Here is an 18252-nt window from a genome sequence, read left to right on the forward strand (position 1 = left end):
ATGGTTGAAATTTATGAGTATAAAATTGTGGTCACAACCAAAACCAACTATTTCTTAAAATACTAAGAACAAGGCAACAATGTCTAAAGCATATAAATAATATGCAAAATGAAAAGTTTGGACATATTAACCTTAAGTAATTATATTAAAATTTTAATTTTAAATGGGAGTAATTACCATAAAAAAAAATTGAATTATGAGATATTTGATTAGTAGTACTACAAATAAAATGGATTTAAACATTTACTATAAGACACTAATAATGGGAACTCAACTTTGAATTAGTAAACTTTAATTACAAAGTTTAATGGATAAAAATAAATTATTGTTATGCGTTTGTTAAGCACTAGCAAAATCCATTCAAAATTTAGAAATTGGTGTGATCCATTGTGTAGGGAGGATGAGTTTTTATGCTCTTAATAGAGTTTTAAATGTCTAAAGTGATAGAGATATAATAGAAACTTTACCTACATAAATAAAAAAAATGGTGTCACTTTAACAAGAAGAATTATGATTTTTTTTGTAAATGTTTATGAATAGGATAAACACATGGCCATAATAATGCTAAAAACGATTATAAACCTCTGAAAAAAGAATAAATAAGTATTATATGTGTTATATTTTTAATTTTAACACTAGAAGTTGAGGTTTAATTTGCGAATACCATAAACTTTATTAAAATTTTAAAATATATACGCTATTTAAAGATTTAAATCGAGAGATACATTTTTATATTTATAATATTTATTTGTGTGAAAGGTTAAAAATTAAGCATCAATATTACAAATTAGTTGAGGATTATTAGTAGTTTAAAATGTGGTCCATCTTACATTTGATAGAAAATTTTAATTATTGATAAATAAAATTAACTTTTGTATTAATTTTATTCATATTTTAAATAATTATATTTAAATAAAAATAATTATTATATGATAAATGATCATAACTATTTAAATATAAACAGATTATTATTAATAAAAGTTATGATTATATAAAAGATTATAATCATCTAAGTAAAAGTTTATGCCTATTTATAAATTATAAATAAATTTTTTAATATAATCATTTTCACTATTTCTGATTGAAGAATTTGAAATTTTATTATATCTTAAAAGTATAATTATTTTTAAAAAATATTTTTTATACCTCAAAACTAAAATTATTTTTTATTTTCTTTTATTTATTTTTTCTACCGGTTATTACCAAAAAAAGACAACTTATTGTCCTTTGTTGTTGGACGTCCCATGCATTTACTGGCAATCAATGCAGAAAATGAGGAGTAAGGTGAAGCTAGGTGAACCCCTGGCTCTACTGTTTCAGCTACCCGGTTAGATTCTTGTCCCAATCACATAAGACCCGCACCCACAAGCTTTCTGCCAATTCAACCTTCAATTACGGCCAACTGTTGCAATGCCAGCCTACCTGTTTAATTGTTTCCTTTCAAATTTCAGTTCAGTGACCCACCATTCCTCCTCTCCTTGACCCAAATGTTATGTTAACACTGTATTGAGTATTTTGGTACGAGATATTATTAAGTTTATTAGATATTATAATTTAATATTTGTATCATATAAAATAGTTATAATTTATGTATTTATATTATATTTTATATAAAAATTAAGTAATACATACAAAAAATATAAATATAAATATTTATTTATATTAAATTTATATATTAATTTTATTAAAATTTTAAATTATATTATTTTTATATCTATTTTTATATTGTATCATTTTATCAATTTTTAATAACATTTGTTTACAGATTTGAAGACTATGAATTAATCATAAATCAATAACATGTTCCAAGGAGAGAAAAAAACCCTGGCAATCTCTTAAATGTGCACCAGAAACGACCACCTGGACAGGAAGTGACAAGTGACGAGGTAGGGTAGGGGACTGACTAGGGGTGTAAATGATACATTAATACTCGCAAGCTACTCGGGTTCGATTCGAAAAAAACTCGAATTCGGTTCGATTATTGTCGAGTCGAGCTCGAGCTCGAGTAGCTCGACTTACCGATCGAGCCGAATTCGAGTATTCTTATATCTGACTCGAGTAGCTCGCGAGCCTAATCGAGCTTTTATATTTAAATATATTTTTATTTTTTTTAATTAATAAAATATTTCGAATCCGAGTTCGAGTTCGAGTTCGAGCATGAATAATTGAACTCTTGTCGAGTATACGAATCGAGCTTATTTTTACATATTAATCGAGCTTAATCGAGCGAGCTCGAGTAGCTCGAATTCGATCACGAATCGAGCTCGAGCTTGAAAAATAAAACTCGATCGAGCTCGAGCCGAGTATCGAGCCCGGAGTTGTGAGTCGAGCTCGAGCTCGAGCTTCTCACTACTCGGCTCGGCTCGGCTCGTTTACAGCCCTAGGACTGACCCACTTGTTTACAGATTTTGTCATTATTAAATTTCAAACCCTACAACCTCAATAATTTATCTTTGTTTCAGATTTAAAAAGAAAAAAATCAAACCCTGGAAAGATTTATGATTGCTTTTAAAATTAATGATATTGAGATCGCATGAGAACTAGGGTGACAATGCAATTCGTCTTTGATAAATTTTAATTTGATTCAATTTCATAAGATTAATTTTTAAAAAATAATTAAATTTCAGATCAAATGATATTATTACAAAAAATAAAAATTGAATCGAGTTTGAATTTTAGATAAATTTGATTCGATCGATTGATATTTAAATAAAAATTAATTTTTTAATTTTTTATTTATATATATTTATAAAATTATATATTTAAATATTTATATTTTAAAAATAATATTTTATTAATTTCGAATCCGATCGAATACGATTTATATAATATTGGGTCGGATCGAGATTGAGTATGAAAAAATAAAAAAAAATTTTCGAATCGAATTCAAGACCAGCAAAAACTCATCCCGATCTAACCCATTGTCAATCCTAATGAGAACATATATGAACTCACGTGAGAAAATAATTAAAAGAATTTCAAATTAAAAGCCAAAGAAATGTACGTATAATGTAATGAAGTTTGAAATTAAATTTTGTAATTGATTTACAATGTATTAATTACTTAGAATACAAATTTATTATTTGAAAAAATAAAATTAAAAAACTTTCTATTAATTTAAATAATAACACAAAAAAAGAAAAAAAAGTATGATAGATTTTTAGTCAAGTTTAACTGTTCTTCTCTTTTTGGCTATGATCAGTTACTACTTCTATAACTAGCTTTGATTATATTTAATTAATCATATATTATGACTCCATATATAGAAAAACATAATTAATTAATTAATACCTTTAATCTTGTTGTAATTTATTTTTGCTAGTTAATTCAATTTCCTTATTCTCCCATTAACATATATACATTGCTTACCCTATCATGAAATATTGAATTTAGAGTTTAGTATAAATGATTCATCCGATTTTTAAAAGAAATAATTTTTTGTAAGATAGAAAATTCGATCTCTAAGATAGAAAGGTTTTTTTCTCAAATAATATTTTAACTACTCTTAATCAAACTCTACTTTAAAAATATATTTAATACATTATTAATCAATCAGATGATGATAATTTATTAATAAAATAAAATAAATAATAATAAATAAATTTTTTATAAAATTTTAATTTATATATATTTATTATAAAAATTAATATTTATTCAAAGTGTCATAATCGCGGTCACCATTTATCACAAAACTGTTATGATTTAGGTTCATATACTTGTGGATGTGGTGGCTCGATTTTGTTCTCAAACCTCACTCTCGCTTGGAAAGAAACTCCTCAATGATCAAATGTAAGCAACAAGTAAGACTGGAGGCTTAAATTAAATCCTCATGATTGAGATATAAAAACAAAAAAAAAAGAAAAAAAAAGAGCATATAAAAGAAATAAATAAGTGATATTAATATTAATAAGTAGATAGAGAAAATATATATGGTCGCATAAAGGGACCTCGTACACGGCGTAAAACTCTAAAACTTGGAAACTCTTACAAAGAGTAATACACAAATGGATTTTTAGGATCCATTTTTATTCTCCATTATAATTTCTCTTCCATACATGAAAACCTTCCTCGGACGAACTTCACTTCACGCTGCAATGAAACAAAAAAAAAAAAAAGAAACCATTAGCAATTCAAGTCAAAAGCTCTAGTATAAAATTTTGGGCCATTTTCTTTGCTTGTAATTTCAGCGAATTTTTAGTTAAAATTAGAACGGAAAATCTACGGACCTTTTGCAGTCAGTGCTGGGGCTGATCTGGTAAGGGATGCTCACGCCGCACTTGCCTGGGAGTCCACTAGCGAGAGCATAGTTGATGCCTGATATGGTGGTAGAAGCAGCTTTGATGCAGTTGCAAGCCGTTTGTCGGTCTGGTGTAGTTTGGGCGGCAGAGTTAAGAGCTTTGATTCCATTGCAGCAAGGTCCAGGCACAGGGGAAGCACCGTTGCTTCTCAAGTAATTAATGCATGGTGCTAGAGAGCTTGTGACCTGACCACATGTTATGGCCCCCTGAGCCAAGGGTGCACCCATAACCAAGCACAAAACCACAACACATGCAAGCTTAAGGGACATAGAGGTAGCCATATCGATTAAGTAGAGGAAAATACTAAAAATTTTACACACAACTCAAGTGTTTCAAGTACTTTGATTATAGTAAGGAATTGCTGATTGTTGAGTGCTAAGGCCTCGAGGGTTGAAGGGGTTTTATAGGGAAAAGTTGAGTAAGGGAATATGGAGAGAATTGAGAAATACGTATAAAAGGACAGCGGTAGGCGTTGGTAGTTGGCTCAATTCAATGCTAGGGTTCTTTCTTTCTTTTTCGTGTTTGTTCTTATGGATGCGTATCTTTAATGCTTTGAAAAAAGTTGTATCTACCACTGTCATCTTTGTAATTATGCTGACGTTATAATGTTATTTACTGTCTTGAATGTTGATTGATTGATCACCTACAAATTACAATCTGATTAGTTAGCTAGTAGTGTTTCCAGTATCCATAGATTTGTATAATTTGTAGTTAATTTCCCTATCAAAGATGCTACTATCAAACAGTTTTGAAACATTGATATCAAGGTAATGATATATATATATATATATATATAGATAAATAGATAGATAGATAGATATTTTTTCGTTCCTTCTTATTACTAGAAGCTAAAAATCTATCAAACAAATTTAAAGTGCATAAGTATATATGTCAATTATTTAAAACTGCATAATTAAAATTGTTCCTCCATAATTTTTATCCTATCAAGTGAGATAAATATATAGTTGGAACAGAAGTATTGAGACCAATAGTACTTTTTAATTAAAAAAAAAAAAAACAACAATAAAATGAGTATGAGAGCGCTTGGAATTCTAACAGTGAAATCTCGTACCTAATTACCATGTGAATTCACATGATTTTATTTTATTTTTCTTTCCTTTTGGTACCAAGGGAAATGAATCCACATGGTTTCGATAACATATTTCTTGATATTGTCAAACAGCTACATGACAGCGTTGCCGCTTTTGTTGTCAACCTGGAAAAAAATTCTTGTGGCTGGACATGTCCAACAAATATGTGAGACTAACAAGTTTGCTTAATTTTCCTGTTGTATATATGTATTGTTCTTAACTAATGTTTCATTCCTTAAGATTACGTTCTTAGTGTCTCATCTATAGAAGGTTTTATTGCATGAGGATTAATTTGTGTAAGATAACTAAATAAAAGAATAAACTAGAGTAAATCCAATCTATTAGTTTTGCAAGATCACATTTCAAATTCTGCTATATATTTAATCAAGGTTACTGTTAGGGTTTTTTTTTTTTTTTTAAATCGTAAGAGTAAAATAAACATTTTCTTTCATTAAAGAAAGCTAGCAAACAACTAAAGATATTTTAAATTTTTTGACTAAGCTAACATATTAAGTGGATCTTAATTTATGAATCCATGTTAATTCAACCATCTCATCAATCTATATGTTGAATCTCTTTTAATGCTGACTTGTCACACTTTAAGTAAATGAATTACATCTAATTAACTGACTAAGTCATCTATAGTACTAAGATTAACCTCGATCAACTTAAATTATTCAAAACCATTTATCTTGTAAGTATAAATAGTATCATCCAAATACTATTTTTTTCATCTTGATTTTTTCACTCTTTTATTATCTCATTTTTATATTTTATCTTGATCGATTTCTTATTTGAATATCAAATTACAAATGTTAGGATCACTTTCAACTTTTATTTTTATTTTTTTTTTATTAATTTTAAGATTTTACCCCTCAAAAATAGCTCGACACCTGATAGTTAAATTGGATTTGGATCAAGGATTTTTCCCATTTGCATTAGGGACAACTATAATAATTAGGATAATGGGAGTATTATATAAAGAGTCTGCTATTCTATGGTAAAACATATAAATATTGAAAAGGAAAAGGTCAAAAATACTTATTACCAATTTAATTAGGAAGAAGGATCGAAATTGCAACAAATTTTTGATACAATCTAAGCAGTCGGGGCAAAATCTACCATGCATTCACATGCTTAGTTTTGGCCTTAAAAGGCTGTTTCAGGTGGCATAGGGAGCTTTTGCTTCCGACAGCTCAAACCTGCCGACGGCCGGCCAACACTATTTTCATGGGGGGAGCCACTGCCACTCAAATGGATCACAGCTTCCTGTACGGACCACAGAGACCAACGTCCCTCGCTCATTGTTAAATTGTGGTCCACATATACATGGTGGTGATGCCACATGTATTGCAGGTGACAGTCTCTCTATTTTTCCCACCACATAAACTAAATCAATGCTTCGTAAAATAAATCTGGTTTCCTCTTTTTGCTTCTTAATTTCTTTTAGATATTGAAAGCTGATGGACACGTCTGCTAACGCCATCGGGTTGGCAAATTAGTTTAGTGGGTAAAATATGGTTGAAGAGAATTCAGAGCTGTGCGTACGATCGAGGAGGTATTGGTTAGCAGTTGGCTCCACTTAATGCTCTGTTTCTTTCTTTCGTTTTCAACCTTTGCTTGTGTTTGATCAACTTTTAATGCTTCCAATTTGTTGCTTAATGTTTAATTTTTAACTAGTAATTTAATTGTTAATTATTTTTTTATTAATTAATATATCATTAAAATTGATATTTAAAAATTATAAATTTAAAAAAATTTAAATACATAATAATTTTTTTAGTCTAATATATAATAAGATGGAATGTTGAAAGGTACGCCGTAATATTTATAGCTTTATCATATAATACTAAATGTTTATCATAAAATAATTTTCGTATTTTAAATATGTTTAAAACGACTATAACACATTTAATTAATTTTTTCATGTTTAATGCAGTGATGGATATTATTTAGATTTATTATTGTTGTCTTAATATGCTTGATATTCATAGACATTTTTGAAGATTTTAAACATATTTTATGAACAATAGTATTTTGTTATAGTTTGCATTATAAATATTCTTAATTTTAAATTTGAAGAATGGAGTTATAGTTTTATTTTTATGTCAATTAAAATTAAATTATTACTCAAAAAATAATTTTTTTGGTTTAAATAAGCTATTAATTAAAAACAAATAAATAGATGAATGATCATATTATATTGTGTTTGTATAAAATTTAAACTTACTTGTTTTAAATGTGTTAGTCATGTCTTAATCATGCCACATGTATAATAAATATTTTCATGTTCATATTTAATTAATCATGTTTGTGTTCACGTTTACCCCCATAACTTTAAACAACCTATCTAAACACATATATTGAAAAAGATATTTCATGTTGATGGTATCATACTAATTTCAAATCAATTTTATGGTGTGACTGAGAATTCAAGAAACCTCAAAAGGGGTGGGGACTGGGGACGAATGGTATGTTTTACACATCACCTGCCTATATTAATAACCGAATTAGAACTTGTCACATGAGGCTAAGCCTTTACATTTGAGCTAGGCGCCAGGTTCCCTAATTTGCGGAGAAATGTTAAGTGGTCAATAAATCAAAGAAGTTGGAATTGTCATTTTCATTATGTTCGTGGATTAGATTAGGAGTGTAATTGAATTGAACTGAATTGATATAGTGAGAAATTTGAGTTTGAGATCGGTTTAACTTTTAATTTTCAAATTTAAGCTTGATTTAAGGAAAAATCGAATTATTTGAACTTAACTGATTAATTTATTTAATAAAAAATGAGTTTAGTTCTCATATTTGATTTCAAACTCGATTATATGTTTGAATTTAAATTTGAGCTCAAATTAATATATATATTAAAGTAAAATAATAATTTATAATTTAAATGATAAAAATATATTAAAATTTAAAAATTCTATTAGACTTACAAACTATTCAAACTCAATATTAAAATGTTTAAATTTAGTTCTTTTGATAAATTAAATTGTTCAAACTTAAATTTTATTTAATAATGATCGAGTTAAATTTAAATTTTATTTAAATCAAATTTAAATAATTTATAAATATTAATATATCATTTATCTCTTTAAATTAGATGACTATTCATTTTGAACATGTTTCTTTGGGTTCATACGATTTTTTAGATCCACCCAAAGAATCTAGAGTTGGTCCCAATGTGGCAGTGACATGACAAAAGATTGGTTCGGGCTTAAACAAGAAAAATAACGATTCAGACCTCCCCATTTGAGGCCCAATATTTTTATAGAAAAACGTGTGAGTCGTGAGATAGAGGCAAAAGGGAAAAATAGGGCTTAATCGTGTGATTTGGGCTATTAGTTTGCGTGGATTGTCTCAGCTTGTTAACACTAATTCCGTAGTGCATGATAAGTTTGAGCCGATCATTTATTGATTATTAAATTTATTAAATATTATTTTTTAAAATTATTATTTAATTAATTAAATTAAATTTTATATTCAAAATTGGTTATTTTAGTTTAATTAGATACAGCAGAAACTTAAGGAAAAGGCACTAATTACAATTGTGCTAAGGCTAGCGTGGACTACTTTTGTGAGTTTAAAATAACCTTTGAGCATTAGTTTGCTCGGTGAATTATGATGACAAGTGCTTGTGCTTTCCCTTATTTGATAGGTTAATCTATAAATTATTTTGTGATTTTATAATATTTGAGATTCATATGTAATAATAATATGTGCTAACTTATAATTCAACCATTAAATTAAAAAAAAATTTTTCGTGTCCTCTTTTTATAGTTATTACCAAACAAAATGTTAGTGCCTTCGGAAATTAATTCTACCGTCCTAAACCTTTGTCGTTGGAAGTTCTCATTGGAGCTAGGAGAATAGATTTTAATAACTTTATATTATTCCAAAGTTTGGCATCAATAATTATATTTCAATTACCTATATTTACCGATACTCAATAATAACAATAACAAATTAAGTTTTATATCCATAATTCTACGGTCAATTATATCAAAAGTAAAAAAAAAAAAAATTATATTAAGTCGTAATTTTAAACATTTTTATGTTATTAATTTTTATCAAAAACATGTTTTTCATATACTTGTTTAATCATCGTATTATTTTTTATTATTTACATTTATGTTTATTGTAATTTATCTTTAAAAATTTTGGTCTCTTTCAACTCAAAACACGTATTTCTTTTAATTAATGTATAAATAGGTGTACGTTTCATATGTATAAATCATATCAAATAATTCTCTCTTATCTTTCCTTTAATTCGAATTACTTCTAATTCTTTTCGAATTCTTTTATTTTTAATTTTGTCTCTTCCACCCTTAATTTTTTTGTCTCATACAAAAAATTTTAATTGAGAGGTTAAATTATTTCCCACACCACAAGGAGAACTTACTGGTTGTGTCTTGGAGAGTTAGCTACCTATTATAAGCTTTAGATTTTTGGACAATCTCTGGATATAAAATCATGGTCTATATGAGAGTGAATTGTTGAAAGCAGTAAACATATGCAGTGAGTTGAAAAAGCCAGAAATAGAGAAGGTAGGATGATTGGGAAAAAAAAAGTTTTAAATTTAAATTAATTTGCTTTTGATCCAATCTAACCATCAAAACATATATAAAACTTCTTTTATACAATCATCAAGAAAAATTTTTTTCTTTTTTTCTTCTTTTTTCTTCCTATCAAAAGTAATTTTGACGAAAAAATTGTGATCAAAATGAAATTAATGTTATCTCTATTACTGTTATTAAGTTAATAGTATGGTCCCAAAACTCAACTCTAGAAATATAGATAATAGGTTATTAAAACTCAATTTAAAAGACAATTGGTGTACGAGAATATTAATTACTAGTACTAACAGTCTTAAGAAATAATAATGCTCATAAAATTATTATTTATTATAATTAGGACGGCTGTAGAGAGGCAGGCATGGGCTTAGATCCCCAAAAAATTTATATTTTTTTATTATATAAAAATTAATCCCACCTAATTAGTGCTTTGATCCTTTTTTTTTTTTTTTTAAATTATTGTTTGATTTATCTTTTATTAATTTTGGCCTTTTCTTACAGTTATATCATTTATAAGTTGTAAAAAGTTGAAAAAAATAATATTATACTTTTTATTTTTATTTGTGTAATTACCTTAAATTATAGGGGTAATTACACTTTTATCTTAAACATTTGTGTATTTTTCACTTTCAATCCTTGACTTTTAAAATTTGTTAAATCAATCCTAAACGTTATCAAAACGTAGTAAAGTTAGTTAGACCTAACGTTAATTTTCAAAAGAAAATGATTAAGAAATGGAGAACTTTATTTCCATCTTGCATTACGAATTGATTTATCGCAATAAGATTGCTAATACTTTTTATAGTGTTTTTTTACTCATATTCTGAAATATAAATATATATCAATCAAATTATAAATTAAGCTACGGATATCGATCTTTGCAATAAAAATATTAATTTGGTTGATTTAATTAATTTCGAATCAAATTATTTAAAATTAAATTAATCGAATTATGTTATTTCTTTTTTGTTAATCAAATCAAATTTTTTAATTTTAAAAATTAATGGACCAAATTAATGCAATTAGTTCAATTAAGTTTTTTGGTTAATCAAATAATAAAATATATTAAATAAAAGTATACTTTAAATTCTTAATTTTTTATATTTAAAATAAATTAAATAAAATTATCCAACAAAAATGTTCAAATACCAAAGTACTAGATTAAAAACTTTAATAACTTAAAATGAAATTAACTATTTCATATATTTTTAGTTCTATATATATTATTATATTTCAGTTAAAATTTTGATTAATTTAATTAATTTAGTTTTTGAAATAAATTAACCGAAAACTAAATTTTTTTAAAAAAATTATTTTTGATAATCCATCGAAATTAATTTGATGGTTAATTGAGTAATCAAATTTAATCAATTTGATCAATAATTCGATTAAAATCGAATTTTGAGCGCTCCTACTGATCTGCTGGGTAGAAAAGAAAGCAACGCCAAATATAGAATCAAGCGATCTGATCAAGTGGACAAAGCATAAACTTTTAACACTTGGTGTTTAACAGCCGATACATAGTTGACATAATTAGAGCTAAAACTCAAAAAGACAAAACAAATTATAAGGAGCCTTCGCCAAACCAAAGTGGAGACTGATTTGTATTTTGGAATCATGCCAAAATCTTTATTCACGCTTTCTAGATACCTACCAAAAGCTGTTGAAAACCCTTACTTCATCCCCATCTCACTTCACACTGCAATAAGTTTCAAAAACAAAGAAAATGAATTAATACTTAGAATTAGAAAGCAAAATCAAAAAGAAAAACAAAAGCAAGAAAAGAGAGATATACCGGTTGCAGTTAGTGGAGGGGCTTATCTTGTAAGGAATCTTGACACCGCATTTCTTTGGAAGGCCCACGGCCAAGTTACGTTTGATACCAGGGATAGTCCTAGCCGCATTTTGAAGGCACCTGCAAACACTTCGGCGGTCTCGGGTGGTTTTAGCCCCGTTGTTCAGGGCCCTAATCCCCATGCAGCAATTTGGTGGCAGGAATCCTCCATTCTGCAAGTATTTTATGCATCCACTTATTTGTTTTGCCACATATCCGCATGATATGGCAGTTGTTGCCATGGGTTCAACCACCAACATGCACAACAATAAAGCACAAACAAGTTTAAGAGCTGCAGCCATGGGTTTTGGTTCAGAAAAGTTTGAAAAAACAAAGAATTAAGACAAACTTTTGTATTGGAGCACTAGAAAAGCAGGAAACTTCACTTGTGTTTTGAAAGCTGAGTGAGTGCAATAGGGTAAGGCCTGGGGTTTATATAGACTACTTTGCTTTGGACGAGAGAATTTAATTGAAGGGTTTGGTTGTTGGGTTTTAATTGAATCAATCCTCTCTTATGGTTCCTATTTCTGGTTTCTTCATGGCGTCATTACAGTTGACATATCTGATATTTCACGTCCTATAATGCTTGTAAAGACCAAGATATGCAAAGCTTTGATGTTAATAGGAAAAAATGTGTTATTTTATTTATTTATTTTTCGGTTAATGTGATAATATTATATACACTAAAAAATAGTTCTTTTTCGTCTTATATATATATATATTTTTTTTGGATTTTGTTAACTAGAGCTTTTAGATAATTTTTGAAAGTTAATTAATATATTATTTAGAGTAATAATTTTGTATTAATATAATAATTAATAATTAGGTTAACGTTATAAATAGCCCTTAAATTATAACAAAATGTTCAATATAGTATCTAAACTTTTAAATTTTTAATATGATACATGAATTATTAGTTTGTTAACTAATATAACATTTACTTCTAATGTGACAAACTCCAAATAATGACACACAATGTACAAATAACTCTTTAAATATTAAATTAATTAATAAATTTATAATTCATATATTATATTAAAAAAATTTTAAATTTAAATATCATATTAAATATTTTATTATAGTTTAGAAATTATTCATAACATTAACCCTTAATAATTTTACAAATAGCGTTACATATATCATCTCATACATTCATTTCACACACTCACTTTTTATTATAGTAACAAAAATGGAAAGTACTAACATTTATATGACCTATAATAAAATTTTGAGAATTTATATATTGTATGAGTTTATGAAGTATTAGTAATAAATATCAAATATCATATAGTTTTATATCCAGGTTGGATCCTTTTATTTACTATCAATTGGTAGTAAGTTTGATGTTTAACATAGTATCAGAGTCATGATTTTTTTTTTGTTATCCTTTCCAAATCTGTCATATGGTAGGCTTATTCTATTTTCGCTTATGATAAGGTCATCAAAACAAGAAAACAAGATAAGCGAAGACACTCAATAAAAAAAAAAATTTCTTTTTCTTCCCCAACCCGATTCGATTCTTTTATTTATTTATTTATTCTTGTGACACGATAATTTTGATTATCAGATTTTTTGAATAAAGCATAAGTCTACGTTTGATAATTTTGAGTCAATTGAAGGGTAAGCCTATTTATTTATGGTTCTAAGAGCAATAGTTCTAACGGTTGACTCCATTCTTTCAAATCATTTCTCATTATTAATAAAGGGTAACGAAGATAAAATATGAGCTTGATAAGAGTCTATTAAAGTGATATTATATCATATCTAATAAATACTTAATATCTTGTAGTTTTATATTTAAATTGAGCCCTTTCACTTATATCAATTGATAGTAACTTGGATATTTAATATGATATTAAAATAATTTTTTTTTATTTTCGTTTATACGTGATAAAAATATATTAAAGTGATATAATCGTATATCTAATAAATATAACTTTAACATGAACTATAATAAAAAGAACAGCCACATCCACAAGTACACGAGATAAGGAAGAAATGAAGCAATACATTGATATACATCAAAAGAGAACATATGGCACCAAATCGTCCATCAACTCCCAATATGTGATTGTAGTTTTTTTTTTTTTTTCATATTCGACTTTTCATTAATGAAATGTGATTAAGCCATCTTTTTCAAACTAAAAATAAAAATTTAATGTAATTAAGTGTTCTAGGAGATTGAAAACTTATACTTAGGGTTTATAGTCATAGTCATATATAATTGTCAATGCATCAACAAATTAGAAAAATCCAACTATACATATTATTTATTTGTGCCACATTCATTTTTAAAATTTGTAAAATCAAAAAATATAATTTTTTTTGTCCCATTTTTTATCACTTTTTTATGTTTCAAAATTAACAGCTTTTCATTAATGCATATAAGTACAGAAGTCAAGAAATGACAAATGGTCCAGGATGAGCAACGACGGCCAATGCAAGACAAAAAAACTAGACTCCCCATTTAACCTTGGCAATTGCCATTTCTCTCTCTTTCGTCTAAAGTCGGCTGCTGCTATGGACCACACTCTTAACCTAATGAAATAATGCCACCTAAATGAGTTGGACTGTGTTTGGAATGGGCTAAGTATTGGAGTCCACATTTTTAGTTGAACACCATAGGCCCATAACCACTCAATTTCTACCAATGTTAAATATTAGGCCCATATAGCCTATCTGGTACTTAAGAATAGACCTGTTCAAATCCGAATGCTCACTCAAGTTTTGAGAGAGTTTGACTTTTGAGAAGATTTAAATAAAAAATTAAAACTCGTTCAATGAATTTGGACATAATTTTTAGATTTATATAAATTTCAAACTAAAATTTTAGACAAAAAATTTAAAACTCAATTTTCATATGATCCAATCAAATTCACGTATATGTAAATTTTTTATTTTTATATATACGTAAATTATATATAAATTAATTCACATATGCATATGTAATTAAAATAAAAAATATATTTTTTATTAAAATTAATTTTTATTTTTTATAAATATGTGAATTGAATATGATTTTATTAAACTTAATCTAATCATTTTTTAATTTTTTTATTATATAAATTAAGTTTAATAGGTGTGTTTACGATTTTTTTCTTAATTTGGATCGGATTTAAAAAAATTTTAAGACAAAATTTTATGTTGATCTTGGTTTGAACTAATATATAAACTATTAATATCAAGTATAAATCAGACCTAATCCATGAACACCCCTATATAGAAGTGACTTGAAAGATATTAAACTTTTTTTGTGAAAAGCTATAATACCATTCTAATTAGGTTATTGTTTTCATTACTATTAAAATAATTTTCATGAATTAATAAAGTTGATCTTATTATTTTAGAATAAACAACTTTTTTTAAAAAAATTTCTTAAAAATTGTAGGAAAAAAACAATTAGTTAGAAACTTTAAGTGAAATAATTGCTTTGACTTCTTGCATTATTAAAAAAAACTTGTCAATTATATTTAGTTAATAGTTACATTAAACATATTGTAGACCAAAAAAATCACAGTTATATTTTGCTGTTATTCTTGTTTTGAATTAGCAAGATTTAGATGAAGTTCATCAAATTAAGATAATGATGCTCATCAATTAAAATAATTAAATAAAAATTTCAAATCAATAAATTAGAAGAATTTTTTTTATTTGTTACATAACAAGTACAAAAATTTTTAAATTTAAAAAATGTAAGATAATAAACTCTATATATAGCTCACCAACTTCTGCACGTTCATTGAAAAAAAGACCTGGTTGGCTGGTTGAAAATCCACCAACACATAACCTGAATTCCAAATAATTACATGTGATTAATGAATATAACAAACTCCTTTTTCATTTTGATCATGAAAGCTTTTTTCTATGAAATTAAGTGATGTGAAGAGGAATTGATGGTGATGAGCTGGTTGGAGTTATAGATTTTTGTAATGATTTCAACTGCAAGCAATTAGGAAACAGCGTTCAAAAACGCAGTCTAACAACTCAGCTACTGGCGTCTGTCCTCTTTGCACTGTTCAATCCACCACCCAAAGGATCTTTGCCGCCATTTCCTCTGCATACAAAGTCCAGCCCTACTCTCTTTTCCAAGTCCTCTAGGGTTTCACTTTGAAACCTAAGAGTATATATAGTAAAAATGGTTTAAGCCACTTATGATTTAACTATTTATAGGATTCATATCTTGAATAGAAAGGATAAAAACTGTTTATTTATATATATTATATAAAAAAGATGGTTTAAACTTTATTTAGTATGTTTCTATATCGAATTTGTACATAAATTCAGTATTTTCTCTCAAAATGTCTGATCTTTACGAGTATTTTACGTTGGTTTTTTTTTGTTGTTTTCATTTCTTTAAGAAACAAAAACATTAATTTGCATCTAACCATATCCATTAAAAGAAGGCGTTGAGAACATAGTGAATATTGTGGCTCAGTCCTGACCAAGTCCAAGAGGATCCGATGACTAAATTTTGCATGTGCATTTTGATGCATGCAATGCATAATTGTTACCCATATTTAGTATCTTTGGCTGTTAGGTTGCTTTGCTAGTTGGCACTTGGCAGCATCCTTAGTACAAAATCTTTCTCTTTTCTGCTACCTTTTGTATAAATAGATACCCTTTTGCCCTCAAATCCTCAAAGCCTTGCTCCAAGCTATCAATAGAGTCACCCAATTGTTTGAGGCAGCTCTCACTCAAATTAAATGGCCACCACAGCAATAATATTGAAAATATTGCCATTTTTCTTCTGTCTGTTCAGTATCTGCAACTGCAGCTTCCATGCCACTAATGAAGATGATGATAATGGCGGTTGGCAAACTGCTCATGCCACATTCTATGGTGGTGCTGATGCTACTGGTACAATGGGTGAGTTTCAGACTGTGAGTATACATGACTTGAATTTTCGTTTCTTAATTAATTTGCTCTAAATTTCTGGACTACATATAATTTGTGATGTTTGTTTATTTTAGGTGGAGCATGTGGTTATGGAAACTTGTATAGTCAGGGGTATGGAACGAGCACAGCAGCTTTGAGCACTGTACTTTTCAACAATGGCTTGACCTGCGGTGCCTGCTACGAGCTGCAGTGCAATGATGATCCCAAATGGTGCATTTCTCAAACCATAACCGTCACCGCCACCAACTTTTGTCCTCCTAATTATGCTTTGTCTAGTGACAATGGTGGGTGGTGCAATCCCCCTCGAGAACACTTCGATTTGGCCGAACCTGCTTTCCTTCAGATTGCAGAATATCGAGCTGGAATTGTTCCTGTTCTCTTCAGACGGTATCACCTGCAATTAATCAATCCCAATTTAAGACAATGTATCCATCAAAATATTGTGTGAAGTTCACATTTATACGTGATGCATTTGATGGACTTTTCAGGGTTTCTTGTGTGAAGAAAGGAGGCATCAGATACACCCTCAATGGTCATTCATACTTCAACTTGGTGTTGATAACAAACGTGGGAGGTGCAGGGGACATAACTTCGGTATCCATCAAGGGTTCCAAAACAGGGTGGCTACCCATGTCAAGAAATTGGGGCCAAAACTGGCAGAGCAATGCCTACCTTAATGGCCAAAGCCTCTCCTTCAAAGTGACTGCCAGCGATGGCAGGACTATCACCAACTACAATGTAGTGCCTGGTGGCTGGCAGTTTGGACAAACTTTTGAAGGAGGCCAATTTTAGGCAAATTGCGTCTACCGTTGATTATAAATCGGGCACATGAGCGTTTTATGCAGGGGTAGCAAAGTGGTTGCCCGCTGGCTTTATGTGTGAAATTGGCGAGCTAGTGCCATAGCCTTTATAGGTACATTACATATATAGGGCCCCCCAACTATTCAATTTGGAGGGAATAAGCTGAATTTTCCATAAGATAATCTGTCAGAAATTTGCTAATTGACCATAATATCTATGGTTTTCCAATGACTAAAATAGTTTATAAATAATGGTATCTGGTATCTCAAACAGTCAAGAGTTTCAAAGTCAGAGCACTATGCCTTCTCTTTCCAATTTTTATGAACAGATTTTATGATTTATCTGCCAATACATTAGTAAGAACTTTGATTCAAGATCATAGATAGAAAATGAAAATGGATTGGAAACTCTCTCGATTTTCTTTGTGGTTGAAGCTGCAATTTATTTTATCTTGACAGGGTTCCTTAACAGCCCACTAACAAGTAGAAAGATACTTTCTTCACTGTATTGGAGCTAGAGTTGGCAATCAAATTCAAATTCGTAGGTTTTGATTTTCATCTCATCTTATAAGATTAACTTCTTTTTAATCAAGTTATGGATCCTATTTTTTTTTTTTTTAAAAAAATAAAATTAAATTTTAGATAAATTCAACTCGATATATATATATTATAATTTTATTATTTATTTAATTTTATGATTATATATATTATAATTTTATTTATTTATTTTTATATTTATATTTAAAAATAATAATT

The 18252-nt window shown here is 28.1% G+C and overlaps 3 protein-coding genes across 3 annotated transcripts; 1 reads left to right on the forward strand and 2 right to left on the reverse strand.

Annotated features, from left to right (window-relative positions):
• Positions 1–3875: 3875 nt before the first annotated feature.
• LOC111307201 (non-specific lipid-transfer protein-like) lies at positions 3876–4713 on the reverse strand. Its single transcript, XM_022905215.2, has 2 exons — positions 4227–4713; positions 3876–4089 (listed from the first exon to the last, which is right to left on the reverse strand). The coding sequence occupies exons 1-2, from the start codon at positions 4577–4579 to the stop codon at positions 4080–4082; spliced, it is 363 nt and encodes a 120-aa protein (XP_022760950.2). The 5' UTR covers positions 4580–4713; the 3' UTR covers positions 3876–4079.
• Positions 4714–11430: 6717 nt separating this feature from the next.
• On the reverse strand, positions 11431–12221 carry LOC111307202 (non-specific lipid-transfer protein 1-like). The gene is made up of 2 exons (XM_022905216.2): positions 11762–12221; positions 11431–11665 (listed from the first exon to the last, which is right to left on the reverse strand). The coding sequence occupies exons 1-2, from the start codon at positions 12100–12102 to the stop codon at positions 11656–11658; spliced, it is 351 nt and encodes a 116-aa protein (XP_022760951.1). The 5' UTR covers positions 12103–12221; the 3' UTR covers positions 11431–11655.
• Positions 12222–16417: 4196 nt separating this feature from the next.
• Positions 16418–17723, forward strand: LOC111307203 (expansin-A4-like). Its single transcript, XM_022905217.2, has 3 exons — positions 16418–16666; positions 16771–17083; positions 17185–17723. Exons 1-3 carry the CDS (start codon positions 16504–16506, stop codon positions 17486–17488), a joined length of 780 nt encoding a protein of 259 aa, XP_022760952.2. The 5' UTR covers positions 16418–16503; the 3' UTR covers positions 17489–17723.
• The last annotated feature ends 529 nt before the right edge of the window (positions 17724–18252 follow it).

The sequence above is a fragment of the Durio zibethinus genome, chromosome 22 (assembly GCF_047325235.1).
Source record: "Durio zibethinus cultivar Kanyao isolate XHJ-2024 chromosome 22, ASM4732523v1, whole genome shotgun sequence".
In the NCBI taxonomy this organism is placed as follows: domain Eukaryota; kingdom Viridiplantae; phylum Streptophyta; class Magnoliopsida; order Malvales; family Malvaceae; genus Durio; species Durio zibethinus.

Bases quoted from the DNA above. Each gene is read 5' to 3' on its own strand.
- LOC111307201 (XM_022905215.2), bottom strand. From the start codon at position 4,579: ATGGCTACCTCTATGTCCCTTAAGCTTGCATGTGTTGTGGTTTTGTGC.
- LOC111307202 (XM_022905216.2), bottom strand. From the start codon at position 12,102: ATGGCTGCAGCTCTTAAACTTGTTTGTGCTTTATTGTTGTGCATGTTG.
- LOC111307203 (XM_022905217.2), top strand. From the start codon at position 16,504: ATGGCCACCACAGCAATAATATTGAAAATATTGCCATTTTTCTTCTGT. The intron at 16,667-16,770 runs GTGAGTTTCAGA...TGTTTATTTTAG, and splicing joins TGATGCTACTGGTACAATGG to GTGGAGCATGTGGTTATGGA. The intron at 17,084-17,184 runs GTATCACCTGCA...TGGACTTTTCAG, and splicing joins GTTCCTGTTCTCTTCAGACG to GGTTTCTTGTGTGAAGAAAG.